This window comes from Talpa europaea (assembly GCF_964194135.1).
Source record: "Talpa europaea genome assembly, chromosome: 12".
NCBI lineage: Eukaryota > Metazoa > Chordata > Mammalia > Eulipotyphla > Talpidae > Talpa > Talpa europaea.
In genome coordinates this window covers 73,039,038-73,060,590 of record NC_140079.1, presented here as the reverse complement: position 1 = coordinate 73,060,590, position 21,553 = coordinate 73,039,038, and the positions used below count along the sequence as shown (strand labels likewise).

Below are 21,553 nucleotides of genomic sequence, written 5' to 3'. Positions count from 1 at the left end.
GTAGGGTAAGTAAAACATATCAGGCTTTTCCACCTTCCCACCATTAAATTAAATGCATACCTGATGGCGGACACCTGGCGTAGAGTGTGGGCATGCGTAGGTGAGCGCACCTGAGCCAAGAGACTGGGCATATAAGGCCAGGACGCCAGAGGAATGGAACGACCAGCCTCCCGGCCCCCCCACACCAGCACCCCTGCCTGCCGTGTATCTGGAAAAAGCTGAAGAAAAGTCACCAAGGGCTCCAGGACTCCTCCTTCACCCATCTGCTCGGGTCATAGAAAACCTGCACTGTGGCCATCCTGCCACTACACTCAACGCTTTTTCTTCTCTGGGGCCAGGGTTTTGTGCCGAGAATATTTTCTTCACCATCTTTAATTTGTTATAGGTGGGGTTCTGCTTGGTTCTGCCTGGTTCTGTCTCTGTCCCTCTGTAGTTCAGGAAGCCAGCCTTTCCTACGTCCTGCATTGGAGAGAATGCATTCAGAGTGGCACAATCAGGCAGTGGTCTGGAGGCGGGAATGGGACCTTGGCAGGGGCACAGTCACAGGTCATTGTTTCCAGGGAAGACTGTCATGGAGTTCCCATGTCCCTGTCTTATCTGTGTGGTCCAGTCTCTTGGTTCCCATCTGATGGACAAGGGTTCATCACCTGCCCCTTCATGCAGCACCTGCCACCAATGCAAGGCCTGTACTTGAAGGTGGATGTCACCCTCAACCTTTCAGTGGTCCTTTCTACTAGAAACCCTGGAGCTACTCCAGGGAGATGTTCCTTCTGGCCCTTGGCATATTTGGATACAGACAGGGTATGCCCAGTATTGTCCCAAGGTGCGTGCTGCTGCAGTGAGGCACAAGTCTGCTGTCCCATGAGGCCTAAATCATTGACAAATTGGACTGAGATATCCCAATGCAGAGGCTGGATATAGAGCCCTGGGCAAACCCACTTTGTTTCCATTCTTCACAGGCGGTATAGATGCATGTGAATTGTCTGCTTTACAAAGCTTTTGTGTTCACTCAAACACCTCATCTTTAGCAAACTGTTACTGGGGGGCTTGGTGGACATAAGAGGGTGTGGTGAGTTAGACTGTGGGGACATCTGCTGCCAACTGTCATGTTTTGGCCAGGTCTCACTGGCGCTCTGCCCTCTCTCTGTCACAGATACATGTCACAGAACAAGCATGCAGAGGCGCGGGAGCTCATGTGCTCTGGAGCACTGCTGTTCTTCAGCCACGGTCAAGTAAGTAGCAACTTCTAACCATCTCTGTCTCCGCTGGGGACTGGGCACTGAAGGGTTGGAATGACCAGGGAGATGTCATTCTGAGGTGGACAAAACTGGACCATCTTTGACTCTGGCCAGAACTAAGAGTGTTCTGTATTTCAGGACACAGATGTGGGGGCTCTGACACAGTCCGTCCAGGCCAGTAGTTCTCAGCAGTTGGGGCTGCATGACCTGGGCGCTTAACAGTCCTTTCCATAACTCTGTCTATTCAGAGGTTCTATCTGGAAAACCAGAGCAGCCACCCAGCTTTACTGAGTCTTCTGCAAATGAGTGGTATTTTTCCTAACTGTGGGATTCTTGTTCTTTTACATGTTTTATAGCAAAATAGTGCTGCGGACTTGTCCATGTTGGTCCTTGAGTCGCTGGAGAAGGCAGAAGTTGAGGTTGCCGACGAGCTATTGGGTGAGGCTTTCTTCCTGTGCGCCAAGTGCCTTTGCACCTGGGACAGTTTCAGTCTTGGCCTCTCAAGTCGCTCAGCTCCATCTGTGTGTATGACCCAGGGACTCCTGAGATTTGGGAGAATTTAGTTGTGAGCAGTCCTTGACCAGCTCACCCCTCAGCACACACAGTGCATGTCGCAGGATGTGGATGATGCTGTGTTTTATAAGTGGAACTCCCCTGTACTGTCCTCACAGTAATTGGCCTCTCTGTGGATCTGATGGATGATGGCTTGAGAGGTTATAGAGACCTTCTTGTGGCTGCCCAGTTGGAGAGACAAAGGAGAGTCTGCTCCTGGCTCTGCCATTCTTAACTTCACCCCCTACCACCCCGGCTCGGCCCTTCAGCTGCTCACCACAACCCACCTTCAGTGTGTCACTGTAGCAGACGGATCAGTTGTGGGTCACCCTGGATATGCCAGGAACCCAAGGGAATGAGTCGTCTGGGGACACAACAACATGCTAGTTGTTTCTCAGGTTTCTTTGGAAGTAGATAACTGTTGTTTTTAATGAATTTTTTTTAAGATGCACCATGTGAAGAACTGAAGTAGTGGTATGTTCCTGTGCATAAGGGTCTGTGTTTGTGTTGTTTTTAGAAAATCTGGCTAAACTGTTCAGTATGATGGATCCAAATTCTCCGGAGCGAGTGGCTTTTGTGTCTAGAGCGCTGAAATGGTCCAGTGGAGGCTCTGGAAAACTGGGCCATCCCCGGCTCCACCAGCTGCTGGCCCTCACCCTGTGGAAAGGTAGGCCTGGGAAACCTGTATGCCGAGGGCCTGGGAGGGAGCCCATCCAGGCAGTAAGTGTCCTCTTCGTGTTCCCCATGGCTTTTTACCTGCATTATCCATTTATTCAATTATAAAATTGTCTGCTACAACTCCATGGGATGGGAGAGTTTGGTCTTTGAAATAACTGGTGTTCTCTGTCCAGTTAGAGCTAAACATTCTGCTTTGGTAGTAAATCTCCTCTTAAGTGAGCACCTTTGTTCTACGAGGGTGCTTCCCAAGGAGGGGAGGCCGAGGCAGCCTTCCCCTAGCTGACCTGACTGTGGTTCCAGCCCTCAGGGACACCACGCCCCTCCCATGAAGCCCATCCTTCCCTAAGGGTCCAGGGCTTCTTGGCACCAAGCTCTGTTTCTTCTTAGCATCCACTTATCTTCTGATTAGGCATTTGTGACGATTACTCACTTTGTGAAAGTGGGAACCATGACTCTTTCTTAGTGGTGTTTGGGCCCTGACCTTTGTATATCTGCTTAGGCACAGGGAAGGCTCAGTACATTTTTGTTGCAAGATTTGAAGGACTGTTGTTCAGAAAGCTCCTCCCCAAGGACTGGGGGAGGGGAGGATGGGTCTCACATGGCAAGTGGATCTCAATTGTTGCTGAACTGCCAGTACTGGACTCACCTGGGTAATTCAGGTGAAGGAGGTGCCAAGGGGCAGGTGCCTGGGTGGGGCGCAAAGGGCACATCTCTTTCATTTGGAGCTGTGGAGATTGAGGAGGTCTAGGCTGAAGGTGACTATTTTAGACAGTGCAGATGAGCTCTGTAAGGATACCCATAATAGTGTTCCTCCAAACACTTCTGATGGACTGAGGATCGGATTCTCATAAGTCCAAAGCTTCTGCCCTTCCATCATCCAGAGACACACAAAATTGTGGACCCACTCATGCAGCAGGCCTCCCTGACCCTCATGGGTCACCATCCCTTTGCTGCAGGCAGGTATGAGGGTTCTGGTCCCTCTGGGTGCTGACATACTTGCTGGTCCTACTCGCAGAGGACATTCCAAGAGGAATGGATCAGACAGAAACAGAATTCAAAGGCCAGGAGGCTAAGGAAACCACCCACCAGGATGGGGCCCCAGGCAGGCACATATGTGGGCTCCAGTCCCTGCTGTCCACCTGCTCTGATGACGCTGCTGGGATTGTGCTGCCTTTGCCTTCTGCCCTTCACAACTTGCACACAGACACCCTCCCATACACGTGGCGTCCATGTAGCTTCATCCCAGAGCTCCGTGGGAGCCTTATGAGTGCCAGGACCTAGTTACTTGCCTTATTTTTTTCATGTGGATACTCTAAAACCAGATTATTTTAGGATTTGAAGGGAAAGGGGCAATGAACAACAAAACGGAACAAAGAAACCCTGACTCCACGTCATCCTGAATCCTGAACACAGCGCATAGGGTGCCAGCATCTGCCTCACCACCGGTGAAGGCACCACCGGTGCCTCACCACCGGGTGAGGGCGGGTCTGCCATATCCAGATCCAGTGGCTAGAACAAGAGGCATGTTCCCAGTAGAAGATGGGAGAAAGTAGGAGCATGAGGTGTGCAGCCTGAGAAGGCAGCAGGGCCAGACTGGCAGAGTACCCTAGCCTTTTGAGGGGCTGGTCTTTATTCTAAAGGAGTGAGAAACCAGCATGGCATGTGATCCATTTCTTTCTGGAGGGTCCTTGAGTGTATTGAGGACAGGCAGATCTTGGGGAGGGGCTGCTGTGTCTGAGCAGCACCAGGCTGGGGCAACCTATGTGCTGCAGATCTTGCCCAGTGTCTGGGGCAGAGGATAGAACTGTCATGTGAAAGGTAGCAGCAGAAAGAAGAGAGTACGCTAGGATGGATAGAGGCCCAGATTCATAGCCCGAGTCAGGCAAGGGTGGAGCTTCAGTCATTTTCTTAGGAAAAACAAACAAGCAAGCAAAAAAAAAAAAAAAAAAAAAAAACCACAGGCTACTTGAACCTAGTTAAATAGCCCGTTTACAGTAGAAATGTTGACCAGCTGGCTTAGCATTAGACATGTTCACTGATGAACTCATGTTCTAGGTCCCGTTTATTCTGTTAGCACTGTGACCTTGAGCTTTCCTCACTCATGCGGCCGTAGGCTGGGGACTAAGAAAGAATGACTGTTAGGATGCGGGTTCTGGTTTGGGGCCTGACCAGCTGCCTGGTAACCCCACTGTGAACAGGGACACAACAGAGCTGGAAATTCTACATAACAGTGATGGAGGGACATGGCCCTCAGTGCCACCCCACCACCCAAGGGACCTATCAGCCCTCAGGGAATGTAGTCCTTCCAGCTTCTTGCCTGCATCAAGGAAAACTTCTTGGTTCTCACCTTTTTTGTGGGGAGGGGGGCAGGAAACACCTCAAAAAGGGAAAGTGGGTGGGGCTGGGACTTTTCATGCATCCCAGGTTAGCAGGGACCACAGGACTCTGGGTGGACAACAGACTAACAAGGTCTGTGGGAGAAAGGCAACCTCGGGCTGGATCTGGCTGCTACTTTGAGATTGAAAGTGCTGAGTATTAGGATGAGCGTATTGTGCGTTGTGTTCATCGTATCTGTATGAAATTGCCATTTGTATAGGTTCATGGGATCCCCTTTGGCTACTTCTTACGGTGCAGCTAATATAAATGTGGGAATGCAGGGCAACCTCCCTCAGCTGAATTCATCCACATCACCTTTCACCCTCCGTTTGCATTTGGATTCGGACCTTAAGGAAGTTAGTGAGATGTTAGCAGAGCCCCTGTGTGCAGGATGGACACGCACAGCACTATAGTGTGCCTGGTTGGAAGCAGGGGAGGGTAGTGCGGAGTACGGGTAGATTAGGTGTAGTCTTTCAAAGATCCTTTAATCCATTCTAAGATGCTCATATTTATAGATTTTTCTTTTTCCCCGTGTAGAACAAAATTATTGTGAATCTCGGTATCACTTCCTGCACTCTACTGATGGAGAAGGATGTGCTAACATGTTAGTAGAATATTCTACCTCCAGGGGATTTCGCAGTGAGGTGGACATGTTCGTGGCGCAGGCTGTCTTACAGTAGGTATTCCAAATTTGCTTTGTCATATCTTTGCTAAAACGGCTTCTCTAAGCCATGACCTTGTCCCCTGACTAGGACACACTGAAGGCCAAACTGAGGTCCCTTAGGATCACACACATAAAATACCATCTTACCAGGTCTAATGCAGAACTCTGGGAAAAACAGACCTCCCTCCAACTTCCCTATGCTGTTGGAATTCTAAGGCATTTGTAAAATTTCAGTTGAGTGGTTAAAGAAATGTGTTAAATGACCATCAGTTTTCTGTTTAAGGCAACTATTTTTTCTGTAGGATTCATGTATTTAATGGGTTTTAAGGACTGTCTGACAGTGAAGTGAGCATGTTCACAAAAGCTGTTTGTCTTTACAGATATGTCTGCATCTGAGCATGTTAACAGTGATGTGTTCTGACATCTTTTTATTTCCACAAAGCCCTACATCTCTGTCCCTCTGTTCTAGTTAGGCCTCATCACCTTTTAGTTTCTTTCCAACATTTTGAAAGTATTGAAACATATAACAAAGTGGAAGGCGTGGGCAGCCAAGGTCTGTGGCCATCACTAGTCTGTGCTGAACTGCACATGCGCAACAGGGCCACCTGCCTGAGCTCCTGGGTGCTGCTTTTCCAAATTTGAGCCCTTCCTCATGGAGACATTTCATTTGTGATAGATTGATTTCCTCAAAACACTTTGATATGGCAGACCAGACCTTTAAGATAAGGTAGACTGAATTGAGGGCGACAGTCACTAATGTATGCTGTACTTCCTAGTACCTAGTACCTCAGAACTTTGAGCTCCACACATAATTGTGCTGGTGACATCTGTGACTTTACAGAGGAAATCCTGTTAAAACCCAAAGTGTGCCAGCTCTGGCTCATGGTGTGTTTCCTCTGGACTCAACTTGACTCTGGTTATGAGATTGCTAAACCTGTTCTCATCAGTCCCTCCTGATGCCTTATAAAAAAGTATTCTTGAGGGACTGCACCTCAGTGAAATGCAGTTTATGGCCATGTCCTCTGCAGGTAGAAACCAGAGTCGGACCTAGTGCCCTCTGACATGTCCTGGCCTATAGGTCTTGCTGCTGTTGGCCCTGTAGTGACTGCCCACCCAGGCAGGTGCCCAACAAGTGTGGAGAAAGAGACTTTAGTTCATGTGCTCTGTGTATCACAGCTCTGTTGAACTTGGACATTGTCACCTTCCTAGGCTTTAGTCACTTTACCTGTAAAATGTGAAAATCCAAATTTGCGGTGCTCACAAAGGGTCTGGGAGAGGATGTCCCAGGACACATGTAGCTTTGTTGACCAGGAGTTTTTTGTGCTTACACTGATCATATAAACATTTGTGGAGTCCCCATCCTCAGTATTCCCACTCATGAATATATTCTTATTTCTAGGTTTCTCTGTTTGAAAAACAAAAGCAGTGCATCAGTGGTGTTCACGACATACACACAGAAACACCCATCCATCGAGAACGGCCCTCCCTTTGTGCAGCCCCTGCTAAATTTCATCTGGTTTCTGTTGTTGGCTGTAGACGGGTGGGTTTTGTGTGTGTGCTGTCTCTGTATAGAGAGGTGTGTGGATGTGTGAGTGTGTGGGTATATGAGAGTGTGTGGGTATATGAAAATATGGGGGTGTGACGGTTTATGTATATAGGTGTATGAGGAGTGTATAGGTCTGGGGGGGTGTCTATAGGTTTGGGGAGTGTCTCAGTGTGTAGGGGACATGTGTAGGTATGTGGGTTATATATGTAATGGTGTTTTGCTATGTATAGATACGTGGGGGGGGTGTATGTGTATATAGGTTTGTATATCCATGGGGGGTGGGGTGGGGTGTGTGTGTGTGTATATAGGATTTGTGGTATAGGTGTGGGGGGGAGTAGCACGAGGATATGTGTGTTTATTGTTTTCTCGGATCTTCAGTTATAAGCAGCACTGTGTCCCACACTTCCTGTTTCAGAGGCAAACTGACCGTGTTCACAGTGTTGTGTGAGCAGTACCAGCCGTCCCTCCGGCGGGATCCCATGTACAACGAGGTGAGGGACTTCCCAAGTGGGATGGAAGCTTGTGGATATTGGGCAACAGCAGCTGGCAAAAGGGGTGGAGAGAAGCACTGGGGTCACGTGGCAACCCATGCTAGGATGGGGCTTGCAGGTGAGGGGTGGGAGCCCTTGGCCAGTGGCTCCTGTGGGGCACCATGCAGCTCTGGCACTTTCCGCCGCCTCAGTGACCCCTTTTCCTCTTTCAGTACCTCGACAGGATAGGACAGCTCTTCTTTGGCGTGCCGCCCAAGCAGACTTCTTCCTACGGAGGCTTGCTAGGTAAGGCCTGGAGCAAAGGCTACCTGCAGCAGCATCACCATGTTCTGCTTGGCAGTGCTGTGCAGGGAGGGCAGGGCAGCCCTGGGTCAGACTTCCCCTGGGGCACCTCACTGGTGCCCACATTCCCGTCCCAGTGTTCCCCATCTCAGCTCTGTCACTAGGTCCTTCTCTCAGCAGATTCCCTAGAGCTAATGGGCACTGTCACTTACTGATGGATTATCATCCCCATGCCACTCCCTGTTGGCCAGAGAGTCAACACCAGATTTCTTTCTTTCTTTTTTTTTTTTTAATATTATGGTAAAATACACATAACAAACTTTATACCATTTTAACCATTTTTAGGTGTACAGTTCAGGGGCATTAAATACATTCCCATTGTTGTGCATTCGTCACCACTGTCCATCACAAATAAACACTTAACTGTCATTCCTCTCCCTCCAGCTTCTGGCCCCCACCGTCTACTTTAGGTCTCTATTGCTCCGACTCCTAGGGACCTCATGAGTAGGATCATACAATATTTGTATTTTTGTGACTGGGTTATTTCACTGAGCATAAAGTCCTCAGAGTTCATCCATGTTGTAGTTTATGTCAGAGGATTTCTTTCCTGTTTAAGGCTCAATAATACTCTGTTGTATGTATGGATATATCACATTGTGCTTATCCCTTCATCCATCCATAGACACAGGGGTTGTTTGCACTTTTTAGCTATTGCGAATAATGCCCTGTGAACATGGATGCACAAATCTCTCTTTCCTTCAGTTCTTTTAGGTATATATCCAGAAGTGGAAGTCCTGGGTCATACAATAACTTTAATTTTTTCAAGGAACCATCATACTGTTTCCACACATGCTGCACCATTTTACATTCCTACTAATAGTGCAGAAGGGCTCCAGTTGCTCTACTTCCTCCTTAACACTAGTTTTCTGAGTTTTTGATAGTAGGCTTCCTAGTGGATGTGAGGTAGTAGCTCATTGTGGTCTTGCTTTGCACTTTCCTAAGGATTAGTGATGTTGCGTGTCTTCGCTTGTGTTTATTGGCCATCTGCGTGTCTCTATAATATTTATGTATTTGTTTTTGCCTACTTTTTAATCAAGTTGTTTTAGTAGTTTTCTATACTGGGATATTAATTCCTCATCAAATACTTGATTTGCAAATATATTCTTACATTCTATAGGTGGCTCCCCGCCTTTTTTAAACATTTTCTTAAAAGCAGTTTTAGAGTCACAGCAAAATTAAGAGGATGCTACAGATTTCCCATAGTCCCCTTGTTCCCACCCATTATTAGTCTCCCGCAGCTGAGTAGGACGTTTGTTACAGTTGATGAACTTAGATCAATACATCATGATCATCCAGAGTCTGTAGTTTACATTAGGAATCACTTTCAGTTTTGTACATTGTGTGGACTTGCATACATACTTATAATGACGTATCCGTGATTATAGTATCATACATAATATTTTCAGTGCCCTAAAATACCTGTGCTTCACCTGTTTATCCTACCCCCACATCATTTTTACTGTTTTTAAGGGCTTTTGATAATATAAATTTTAAAAATTTTGATGAAGTAATTTGTCTATTTTTCCTTTTGTTGCTTCTGCCTTTGGTTAATATCTAAGAAGTCATTGCCATATTCATTGTCCTACAACTTTTACTCTGTGTGTTCTAAGAGTTTTACTGTTTTAGGTCTTATGTTTAGGTTTTTGATCCATTTTGAGGTAATTTTTGTATATGGTGTGAGGTAAGGGTCCAACCTTATTCTTTTGTATGTGGAATCCAGTTTTCCTAGCACCATTTATTGAAAAGATTTTTTCCCCATTGAATGTTCCTGGCACCTTTGTCAAAAATAATTTCATCATATTATGAGGTTAATTTCTACATCATCTATTCCATTGGTCTTATGTTTCTGTACCAATACACTATTTTAATTACTATGTCATTATAGTAAGTTTTCATAGTTGGAAGTGTGGGCCTCCAGATTGTTCTTTTTCAGGATTGTTGTGGCTATTTGGATTCCTCAAGATTGCATGTGAATTTTAGAATGGGTTTTTGTGTTTCTGTGAAAAATGCCATAGGGATGCATTGGGTCTATAGATTGTTCGAGGTTGCATTGACATCTTAATAGTAAGTCTCCAATCCATAAACATGGAATGTGTTTCCATTAGTTCATGTCTTTAATTTTTTTCAACGGTGTTTTGTAATTTTCATTGTACAAGTCTTTTATCTCCTCAGTTAATTCTTTTTTGATGCTGTGGTAAATAGAATTGTTTTCTTCCTTTTGAGATTGTTCACTGTATATAGAAATGCAACTGACTTCTTATGTTCACTGTCTCCTGCTACCTTGCTGAATTTGTTTATTAGTTCTAACTTTATTTTGTGGAACTTTCACAGTTTTCTCCATATAAGATCATGTTGTCTGCAAACAGATACTTTTTACTTCTTCCTCTTCAATTTATATGCCTTTTATTGCTTTTCCTTGCCTGATTGCTCTGGCTAGGACTTCCAGTCCTATGTTGAACGGAAGTGGTAAAAGCAAACATCCTTGACTTGTTCCTGAACTTAGAAGAAATGCTTTCAGTCATTCACCATTCCAGTATATTTGCTTTGGGCTTCATATGCCTGTTGCTATATTGAGGTAGTCTCCTGTTCCTAGTTTGTTGAGTGTACTTTATGGAAGAGTGTTGAATGTTGTCAAGATGTTTTTCTGCATCAAATGAGATGATCATGTAGGTTTTCCTCCTTCACTTCGTTGATGTGGCATAATATTACATCAGTTGATTTTTGTGTGTTGGACAAACTTTGCATTCCAGGAATAAATCCTATTTGGTCATGGTGTATTCCTTTCAATATGCTTCTGAATTCTTTTTGCTAGTATTTTGTTGAGGATTTTACATCAGTGTTCATAAAGGTTATTGGCTTATGGTTTTTATTTCTTGCAGTGTCTTTGGCTTTGGTATTAGACTTACGCTGGCTTTATAGAATGAGTTAGGAAGCATTCCTTCCTCTTTAATTTCTTGAAAGTTTGAGAAATATAGCAATTCCTTAAATGTTTGATAGAATTCACCAGTGAAAGGGAAAATACCCACAGCTCTTCTTTGTTTGGAGAATTTTGATTACTGATTCCATCTCCTTCGGAGTAATAGGTCTATTCATATGGCCTGTTTTTTCATGATTTAGATTTGGTAGGTGTAGGTTGGGGGCCAGATTTGAGGTCAGGCTGCCTCCCCTGCATCCTGCCCCCATCTGGTGCAGCCACATGGGCCATCTGCTCTCACTGAGGTCTGATAGAAACTGTTCCCTTCTACCAGGGCAGGGGCCAGTATAGTCCTTCATTGAAAAGTGATTTTTATAATCCTTAATGTTTTAAATTTTATTTTTGAATAGGTAAATCATATTTCACGGAGTTCAGAATTCAAAAGCATCCACGCCCCCGGCCCTGTCTTGCTGTTCCACAGTCCTCGCAGGGCCAGGCAGCGTTAAGGCTTCTTGAGCTTCCTTCCTGAGCTACCTTTGCAAATACACAGATGGCTCGTTCTACGTAAACGGTATCGTATCGTGCACACCGACTGCACCTCATCTTTTTAGTGCTGGAGCTGGGGGCTGCTCCATGTGACTCAGGGCAGGCCCTGGTAGGGCTTGTCCCACAGAGCCTGGGTTGTGCCTCTGATGTGCTGTTGCAGTCTGTGCCACCCTCCCATACCCAAATCTGGGCATCCCTCTCCTTGTGGCTCTCTGGGGTGGGGTGGGGTAAGCCTTTGTCATTTTAATGGCCTTGCCAAATTGTGCGTATGGTAGGGGGTTCCTATCTCTGGGTTTTTTTTAAGCTGTTTCCCCTTAAACACATAAATTTTTACTTGTGACCTGCCTCTGTCTAGAATTTGGCTCAGTGGAAGGTGTGAGGCAAATACCATGGCCTTTCTCCTCAGCTGTGTTCCCAGTATGCCAGTCTACAGGGTTGTGGTCTATCTAAAATTGTGTGGCGTTTTAGTGTGTTCAGCTCGCTGTGTGAAATGTTTCCTGTTTTTACATCTGTTAGGCTTGGTCCCTACTCGTCACAAGTGTCCTGATTCTTCATGCACGAACAAACTTGAGAACTGGCCTTTCTAGAGATGTCAGACATGCTGGGAGTGTTTCTTGGGATGAGTTCAGGTTGTGCGTCAGGGAAAACTTTAACACCTTTATGACTGTGTTCGTGTGTTCAAAGAACATTGTCTGCCTTTCCGTTTGGTCTTGGGATTCCCTTATGGTTTGGCTTAAGGGGGCTTTTTAGACTTTGTATTGACGTAATAGTTCTTTGGATAAAACTTAGGTAAGTAGGGCGGAAAAATAGTGGTGAAAACATTTAATGTTTTTATGAGTTGTCTTTGACACTTTGGTGCATCTGGCTTCTTTCTATATAGTTCTAAGACTGTGCCATGTTTTGTGAGTTGTCGCCTTTCCTTGGTTGACCGTAATCTCCCATGATACTGATGATGCTTTAGGTTCCGCCTGGTGACAGCACCATGTCCCCATCAGTGGCACTCAGGCTCTCCTTGTTGTTAGTCCCGCACCACACACCTGCTGTGTCCTGTGGCTTCTGCACTGGGGCTTCTGGTTGCAGGCGTGGCGATGTCAGGCTGCTGCTCATCCTGTCACACTCCCAGACGTGGTGCTGTGGGAGGTGGGAATTCTTGGGCCGGAGGCCTCTGTGAGGAGCTGCTGTAGCCCTGACGCCACCGTGCGTTTCCTTCCAGGGAACCTTCTGAGCAGCCTCATGGGCTCCTCGGAGCAGGAGGGTGAGGACAGTCAGGACGACAGCAGCCCCATCGAGCTCGACTGACGCCGCCGCCCGCCTACCGGACCTGCATGCAGACGCCTGAGGCCGAGTCCTGGGGCCCTCATGCCCCACGGGCTCTGGGTTCTGAGGCTGTGGCTGCGTGTCGGTGTCTGTGTCTGTGCGCTGGCCAAGGGCTGTGCGTCGCTGTGCCGACCAGGCCGACACCGTGTTCCCTCAGATTGACCCCAATAAAGCACAGGCCTTGCTGCGCCACCTTTCCCAGTCCTTTGTTTCTCTTTGCTTTGGGAGGGCCGAGGGCTGACATGGGCGCAGCTTCTGGTGTGCGAGGCAGTGTCCTGAAACCACTGTCACGAGTGCCTGTCCCCCAGCACAGACAGCGCTTGCGAGCTGTCCCCTTGGACGTCCTGCTGTGGCCTGGAGAGCAGCTGTTCCATGCTGGGTCCTGGAAGCCACAGCCCTGCTGCTGAGGGTCACGTTGTCACTCTGGAAATGGTGTCTTTCCAAAGGGATGCTGCAGAACTTTCCACCTCTCCTAATGCAATATTTATCTTCATCGGTTGATTGTTTCCTCTGAGCTGACATTATAGGTTTTAGCCAAATAACCAGTCCAGGAGCTTGCAGGGCTCTCCCGGCTCACTGATGCTATCCAGGTGTTACCAGGATCGTTACGAACAGGAAACACTTTATTTTTTCACAGTTAAGAGTTGTAGATTAATACACAGTGATCATGCATGGGAAGGAGGGAAATAAACAATTTTATTTACTGTAAAAATGGAATTTCAAGGAAGGTTTGTGTTAATTGAGTTTAAATAAATCCTTTATACTGGGCTCTGCAGCACTGGTCCTTTCTGAGTGAGCTCTGGGACGTGGGCATCTGAGCAGAGGCCTGTGACGCCCCAGCAAGGGGCCAGGTGCGATGACCAGTGGCTTCCAGGGCTGTCCAGCCTGAGAGGGATGGTGCGGACAGCAGCAGGTAGCCAATGTTGAGAAAGTTTCATGGTCTTAGATAAAACAAGTAGAGGTGTTGGAGCAGCCAGGAGGTGTGGGCAGCAGCATGAGCCTCCAGTCATCGAGGAGAGGCTGTGCTGACCTGTCCTGAGATGGAAAACCGCTGGAGCACCCTCTCCCCCAGACTGCCCAAGGTGGTTCTTGGGAGAGAGTGGACTTGGGGCTCAGGCCTGACCATCGACTGGACAGGGAAGCTGGATGGAGTCTGAGCCCAGTAGGGATATGCTGCTTCTGCCACGATGCTTGTTTTGAAGCCACAAATTGCACCCACTCTGCTGATGTTATCAGGGAGCAATTTGAGCAAAGTGCATTTTTATGTGATTTGGCCCAGAATTAACACGGGACGAAGGAGCTGAGCTGGACAGCATACGTGGTCCTGGTGTGGGTCACCCCTCAGGTTTCAGGTTCCCCTCCTTCATGGTAGCTCCCAGTTACCTCGTGACGTGCAGGCTTTACCTAGTGTTTGCCGTAACCATGTAAACCCCACCGTTCACTTAGGATGGGATGAGCATCACGTGCGTGTGGCTGACCCCATAAGCCTGTGGTTTTACCGTGCGGTTTGAAGGGCGCGGTCATTTTCCATTTTCTAGGAGCATGAGCGTACCTGCGACCCCTCCACCTTAGTGCTAGCAGGCCAGGACAGCTGCACTGACCTCATGGCCCAGGACCAGCACTAGGTGTGCCCAGAGGGCTCCCAGGGCCCCTGCGAGGGAGGTCCTGGCCACAGCACCTTAAAAGAACTTCAAGGTAAGAAAAAAGGACCAGCCATTTATGGATTATAACTCCCAGCCTTGCCTAAGAAATCTTCCCACCAGTTGTCAAGTTGTTTTCTTTTAAAATGTTAAGGTTGTCTGTTTCCTGTATAACACATGGGTGTGCACATGCAAGGGTACGTACACCCTCACACGCACCATCACGCCCCCTCACACGGGCATACGTGTGTGCGCTCTTGTCTGCATATACGCATGCTCGTGTGCTCTCAGAATGGACACCCGCACTTCTAGGGTCCAAGAAGGATCTAGGAGATCAGTCCAAGAGGGCTTATGGGTGGGATTGACCCCTGCACAGGGGGGTTTAAATCCAGGGGGACACGGGGTTTTTTATTTCTGATGCAGAGCAAGTCCTACCTCTGGGGCTTGAGTTTCCTTATCTAGAAAACAGGTCAGTGGTAGTAGATAGGGCATTAGGGCACTGGGGAGGGAGGCCTCAGTTCTGAGGAAGGGGTGAGGGCAGCCTCTTCTGGGGGGGTTGCCTGAGGCAGGTGGGTCTTTGTTACACCCCCTGGGCACTGCAGGTGGCGGTGGAGGAGGGTTCACACTGTGTTGTCCTTACTTTCAACCATCTTAGAGACCCCTCTGTCCCTTAGAGACCCCTCTGTCCCTCAACAGGGACAGAGCTTCTGTGAGTAGGGGTGTCTCGTGCCCCCCAGTCCTTTACCTCCCTCAGAATCTAGATTTATAAGGGTTGAGCTGGTGGGCACCATGCTCAGAGGCAGGGGGAGGGCAGCATACCCATTCCTGACAGTTCTCTGTGGGGGCCCAGAGCCCCCACCCCAGATGCCAGACACAGATGAGGCCACACTCAATCCCCACTTTATTCCAGGCTATGATGGGGGCTTCAGGACATGACACTTTGGGGATCCCTTCCTAGTCCCTTGCTAATGGCGAGGGCTGGAGGCCATCTGCTCACCCAGCAGGTGACCTCCTCCCCGACCATACATCAGCTGCCTGGGACAGCAGAGGACCAGCCTGACAGCCTGGTTACCACACACTGCCCCACACGGTTACCCCTTCCCTGCACACTTCCACACTCCCACGGGGGGCACAGAACCAAGTTACCTGGGGTGGGGGCTCCGTGGCTGTAGTCAGTTTGGCCAGTAGCACTCTGAAGTTTGTGGGGCATGAGTAGGGCCCAGCCTCCAAGCGCTCAGAGACCATGAGGTCAGACAGGTGGGATTGGTCACTGGTCAGTGCCAAGCCCTGGGCTGGGCGCTTGAGGTACCAGCAAGCAGCTTGACCCTCTAGTCTCCCAACACAAGGTAGGGGACACACTGGAGGGTGCAGGTCCCAGTTGGCGACAACCTCCATTCCCCAGAGGGCCCCATAAGACCCATCTGCATTTGCCAGGTCAGCTTGAAGACCAGGCCAAGTTCCCCACCCCAGCCCCCAGCACCCTACAACTGACACACAGCAGATGCTTAATAAATACTTGTTGGGGGAGGGTGGTAGGGAGTAAGGGAGGGAACCTGGAAGTGGGGGCAGAGGGAAAGGGAGAGGAGGCATGCAGCCAGCCCGCTGTCTCACAGCCCACCTGGTCAGGGTTGGACAGGGCAAATTCGTGAGGGGCTGAAGGGTTGGCCAGTGAGGAGTGCGGGTTGGGGGGGGGGGGCACGAAGGAGGGGCTAGTGGTGTCACATCAAAGGGCAGCAGCATGATGGGGTCAGAGGTCAGGATGGGCTAAAATGAGGTTCCAGAGAAACATGTCCTAGTGGTTAGAGCGCAGGCCCCACCTGACCATATCCAGGGCTGCCCCCTCAGGGCAGGACAGGGGCTGGGCTGCCAACCCCCTCCGTCTGAAGGCCCCCAAGATTCGGCTGCTGCCTCCTCGCCAGCCTCGTCTAGTGAGTCCAGAGTCCTTGGGCCACTTGCTAGGGTTTATGCTTGAAGTGGGCTTCCACTGGAAAAGGGACAAATGTCCAAACTTGTCACAGCCACACAGGTAGCGCTAGCGCTGGGCGCCGTTCCCAGGCCACCCCCACCTGGCCCTCACCTGCATATTCCTGGGGCAGCATGGGCCTGTCCACCACCTTCCGGAAAGCCTCCATCCACGCCCTCTGCTCTGACTCGGTCTCACAGGCTAGCAGGAACCTGCGCTCTGGTGTGACAATGGTGATGCCGTGTGGCCAGTGGTGGCCCTGGGTAGATGGCGGGAGCCCATCCAGCACCGTGTAGCCGCTCTCCCTGCTACCAATGAATACTTCCCCACGGGCAAAGGCATCCTGTGGGCAGGTGTCAGGCTGAGTTGGGCTGGGTCCCTCTGGGGCCAGCCCGTTCCAGGCAGGGGGAGCTTCATTCAGCTGGTGAAACCCAGCCCCCTCCCTCCCTCGGCAGCCTGGACAGCCACGTCACACCGTGTGTCCAGCAAACACTGGTCACCCTGCAAGGGCCCTGCCTGGCTGCCATGTCTGACCCCAGCTGACCTGGGGCCACGGCCTTTCCTCACCAGGGGGTCTTTGAAGTACATGAGCCTCCGGTCATCCATGGTGAACCAGCGCTTCCGGAAACCTTCTGTGTGCTGTGGGTCAGAGAGGGCCTGAGCCAAGCCCCTGTCCCCAGCTGACCACAGCTCACCACCAGAGGGCAGGATCTCACTCATCACTCAGCCTTCTGTGGCCATGCTGGGCCTGCTCTGGCCACCACCCACCACATAAAGGGCCTTTACACACAGTTCCTGTTTCAATGCTTTTCTCTCTCTGCACCAGCTCCTCCCTTGTCTGTGAGCCCAGTGTCCATTACAGGCCCCTCCCTAGGCCCCCACAAAGCTCAGTCTGGGCTGCAAGGTGGCCTGGGTCCTGGGAGGTGGGTCACCCTTGTCTGCTCTTTATCCCCCATTGGCAGGCATGGACCGCACTGGCTCTGTGGGGCAAACAGAGTAGTAGGCAGGGCTGCCCACACAATGCTGATCTCATGAGGCCTAGGAATCCCAGGTAGCCACATATAGCCCCCAACTCTGCTTAGACCCACCTTGGGACCCGTTTTCTCCATGTAGCCTTCCTTCAGGTAGTTCCTGGAGAGCTTCGGCACCAGCTGGGCAGAGAAAGCACTCAAGTGGGTGGGTAAGTCACCCAGGCAAGCCCCTGGCCCCCCTGGCTTTTTCCCCAGCCCTTCCCTGCCTTCTCTCCACTGAACACCCAGAAATTGAGGATAGCCAGGGTCACTTAGGCCTCCGGCAGTCAGCAGCAGGATTCTGTGGGGTCCTTGGTGTCCTGATCCACCCTCCCAGACTAGGAGCCACATCTCCCAGGAGAGAACAGGAGCCACTCACATCTGCGTCGCTGGCCCCTGGGAATGCCACTTGTAGGTAGTGGAAGCGTGCAGCACGGAGCGCGTTGAACCAGTCCACCATTTCCTGGAAGTTGGAGACTGGGCATAGGCCAAGCCATAGGGCCTTAAGGCCAATGACATGGCAAAGGGGTGCCCCAGGGAGGGGCACCTGTCCCCACAGCTCCACCTCCTTGGGTACCTCCAGACACCACATCCCTCAGCAAAAGGGCACCTGAGATAAGGCTGACACAGACTCCTGTCAGCCCCATCAGACCAGGCCAGAACCCCTCACTTTGGCCTTTCCCAGGATAAGAGCTGCATGGACAGCAGCATTTGGTAGAGGCAGCTGGAGGAGAGCCCCTGGGGCAGCAGGGATCCGTGGGTTTAAGGGCCAGTCTGGGCAGAAACCTCATTAGGTATGTGGCCACATCCCATGTGGCTAGTTCAGGATGGGCTGGGGGAGAGCAGGTGGGGGCTGACAACCAAGCAGGCCCTGATGCTGCTTTAGCCCTTAACCAGATCCCCAAGGCAAAAGCAGCCATGGCCCCTGTGCTGCCCTAGTCTGGCTGTGCATCTGACTGAGATTTCTTGGATATGACACCAAAGGAAACAAAACAAAACAAGACAAACTGGACTTCTTCAAAGTTTTGTGCATCCAAAGACACTGTCCACAAAGTAAAAAGGCAGCCCGCAGAATGAGCAAAATATCCCTCCATCACATATCGGATAAGTGATTAGAACATACAGAAACTCCTAAAACCCTCACAAAAAATCCCAATTGAAAAATGAGCAAAGGACTTGAATAGCCATTTCTCCAGAGAACAAAGCCAGGAATGGCCAATAAGCACGTGAAAAGATGCTCACAGCCGCTGGGGAGATGCATATCTACGTTAGAGGACAACACCCCCAGCCCAGGAGGACGGCTCTTCCAAGAAGCCAGGAAACAAGTGTTAGCAGGGACACAGAATGGAACCCCGCGGATCCCTGGCTGGGGCGTAAGATGCTGCACCCTGAGGACAACAGTATGGCAAGTCTTCAGAATGTGCAACAGGATCAGCAGCGATCTGGCAATTCCACTTCTGGGTGTACACGCAAAAGAACTGAAAGCAGGGTCTTAGAGGGATATGTACCCCAGAGTCACAGCAGTGTGATTCACAGCCATTAAAATGTGGAGACCACCCAAGTACCCACAATGGATCAATGGAGAAACAGAACATGGTCCATCCAGACAATGGAATGTTACCCGGCCTTGAAAGGGAAGGAGATTCTGACACATGCTATGGTGTGGATGCGCCCGGAGGACATTGTTCAGTGGAAAAGCCAGACAGAGAAGGACACGCGCTGTGCGACAAAGTAGCCAGGGCTGGGGAGCGTGGGTGAGGGGTGTTGAATGGGGACATTTTCATATGGGGGAGATGAAAGCGTTCTGAGGATGGATGGCTGATGGTTTCCCAGCAGAGCTAACGTGCTTAATGTCCCTATGCTGAGCACTTAAAAGTGGCTACGCTGGTAACGTTACATGTGTTTCACCAAATATAAAAGGGAAACAGAATTTGAAAGGGGGTTGCCCCGGGAGAGAGGAAATAGGGGTGAGGAGGCGGCCCAGACTCATTTCTCAAGCCTTGCAGAAATATCTAGCTCTTTAAACCCTGTGCACATACCTTGTGATAAAGATAGAATGAAAACCAAAGCGACAAAACCAGGGACCCACCGTTGGACAACAGACAGACATGGGTGCTGGGAGGGCGGGGAGAGTTGCATGGGGCTGTCTCACACCCTCACCCTCCAGGTGCTGGGTAGGTGGCGGAAGCTGAGCTGTCACATCCTTGTCCACATGGGCTCTGTCCTCCCCAAAGGGCTCAGCTGGTTCCCCGCTCCAGGCATGAAGGGGTGGGTGGTAGTGGCACGGGGGGACAGTGGCAGCCACTTGGCCCCACTGCCCCCCTCGGGAACCTGTAGGACTCCCAAGACAGCAAGGGCATTCATCCCCACCCCCAAAACCAGCTGCTACACCCACCTTGCCATCCTCGTGATAGACGAAAATGTTGCGAGTGCTGTTGTCCTTCAGGTAGGTGACCTGCAGGCCATGGGGATGGCCAATCTTGGCGGGCTGGAAGGTGGCATTCAGATGCTCGATCTTCATCATGGCCTTGGGCTCCTTGGCCTGGGAAGCAAGGCTGGACCTGAGTGCCAGGCAGTGGCAGACTTGCTGCTGTGTGGCTTTGGGCAAGCTCCTTAGTCTCTCTGGGCCTGGGCTCCCTGGTCTGTAGGTCTACGGTAAGCACCTCTCCTAGGAGATGAGATGGGTGCCCACACCTAGATGACCTCTTCTCTGCCCTCAGCACCCAGTTCCTCTGGTCCCACCTCACACTGGGCCCTCCCTCTCCTGGCTCCTTGTCCTGTGTCCTGAGTGGGGACTGGCAGACTGCCATGCAGTGCCCCCTGGCAGGATGGGAGCTGTGAGCCATGAGTTGCTTCAGGTATCTGACCTCGAGCTGGTGAGATTCTCCACACCTTCCCCACATGCTGAGGGGACCCACGGCCACTTCAACATTTTCTTGCTAGATGGGGTGACCGCCGGCTGCAGCTATTCCTCTGTCCTGTTCAGGCCTGGGAGTGCCCATCAGGACAGGCTCATCCATTCCCCAGCATCACTCAGCCAGGCCTGGAGCCAGGAGTGACTGATGAAGGGGTGGATGGGGCACGGCCCCCTTGGAGGTGGTGTGATGTCATGCAGGGCTGGGGTGTCCCCATGGGGATAACGTGTCCCCAAGCGGGGAGGCCTCATGGCTCTAAGAATTGCATGAGGGCAACGGCTTGGTGCCACCATCAGGGGCTAGTGTCTAACTGCCACAGGCACTGCGGGCAGCCAGGATGCCGCCCTAGGACGGGAACCCCTCCCTCACCCTGGGCCCGGCTCACGTCATTTCTGTTGAAGTATTTCAGGGCTCCCTCTCGTTCCGTGAGCACAAACTTCCGGCTTAAAAATTGCCCATTGTCCCGGCCACGCTTCCAGAGATAGCCCTCTCGGTATCCTAGGGGAGCAAGGGGAGAAGCGGGGTCAGCTGTCATAATGGACTCGGGCAGAGGCTGCTGTCCCAGTCTTGCCCAGTGCGTGAGGGCGTGGGCAGGCAAAGCTCCAGCTGTCGGTCTGCCATCTGCAGGGGAGCAGCCAGCCCTCGGGGTGGTGGGCAGCTGGGTGGGTAGGAGTTTGCATGTAAGCTCACTGCAGGCCTGCCCTGGCCTGGGGGCGGCCACCACCAGCCTGCCCACCAAAATCAGTAGCTTAAAACAATACAATTTGCAGTTCTGGGGCCCCTTCCGGTGATGGGGCCCCTCCTGCCAGGCTGCCTGCTGTTTGACACTCTTCTCTTTGGAAGCAGGAGAGCGGGCCCAGGATGGACCCAGGGTCAGCGCAAGTCCTTAGAGGAAGGTGGGGGGTTGTGGCCCCAGGATTTTTTTGGACCCCTGACCTCCAGAACTGTAAATTGTTTGAAGTTACTGATTTTGATCACTCATTATAGCAGCCATAGGAAAGGACACTGCACCCCAGCATCTCCTCACCCCTTCTCTCCAAGCATCATGTCCCCTTCTGGCCCCACTCTTGGCCTGTCCTGGGGCCCCATGTGCAGACAGCCTGCAGCCATGTCCCCCGGCTCTGCTGCACTCAACACCACCTTCAGGGTTGCCATGCTGCGGCCTTATCAGCAATTGTTCCTTCCTTTCGCCCAGTGAGACCCTGTGGGTGCTGGGCAGTGGACCCAGGCCCAGTGCTTGGACCCAGTGGCCTCCACAGCAGCTCTGCTGTGCCCAGCATGGGCGTGTGTTCTGGGGACACCTTCCTTCTGGGCACACAAGGAGTGGGGTGGCAGGCCATGGTCAACTCCAGCTGGAACTG

At 50.7% G+C, this 21,553-nt stretch overlaps 2 protein-coding genes across 3 annotated transcripts in view; one reads left to right on the top strand and one right to left on the bottom strand.

Annotated features, from left to right (window-relative positions):
* The first annotated feature begins 1,153 nt into the window (after positions 1–1,153).
* GET4 (guided entry of tail-anchored proteins factor 4) lies at positions 1,154–12,834 on the top strand. Of its 2 annotated transcripts, none has more exons than XM_084249485.1 (8): positions 1,154–1,229; positions 1,595–1,676; positions 2,308–2,457; positions 5,382–5,520; positions 6,908–7,048; positions 7,470–7,545; positions 7,758–7,830; positions 12,561–12,834. In XM_084249485.1, exons 1-8 carry the CDS (start codon positions 1,158–1,160, stop codon positions 12,644–12,646), a joined length of 819 nt encoding a protein of 272 aa, XP_084105611.1. In that variant the 5' UTR covers positions 1,154–1,157; the 3' UTR covers positions 12,647–12,834. The 2 variants fall into 2 exon arrangements, with proteins under 2 accessions (XP_084105611.1, XP_084105610.1); XM_084249484.1 differs by having other exon boundaries at positions 1,154–1,232.
* A 3,425-nt stretch (positions 12,835–16,259) lies between these two features.
* The window catches only part of ADAP1 (ArfGAP with dual PH domains 1), a gene marked incomplete at both ends in the record, with an annotated part of 45,785 nt that continues 40,491 nt past the window's right edge, over positions 16,260–21,553 (bottom strand). Inside the window, 7 exons of the mRNA XM_084250871.1 lie at positions 16,260–16,288; positions 16,382–16,610; positions 16,835–16,906; positions 17,356–17,418; positions 17,657–17,740; positions 19,673–19,819; positions 20,578–20,690. Coding sequence (XP_084106997.1) covers positions 16,260–16,288; positions 16,382–16,610; positions 16,835–16,906; positions 17,356–17,418; positions 17,657–17,740; positions 19,673–19,819; positions 20,578–20,690 — 737 coding nt within the window. The remainder of the gene's footprint in view (positions 16,289–16,381; positions 16,611–16,834; positions 16,907–17,355; positions 17,419–17,656; positions 17,741–19,672; positions 19,820–20,577; positions 20,691–21,553) is intronic.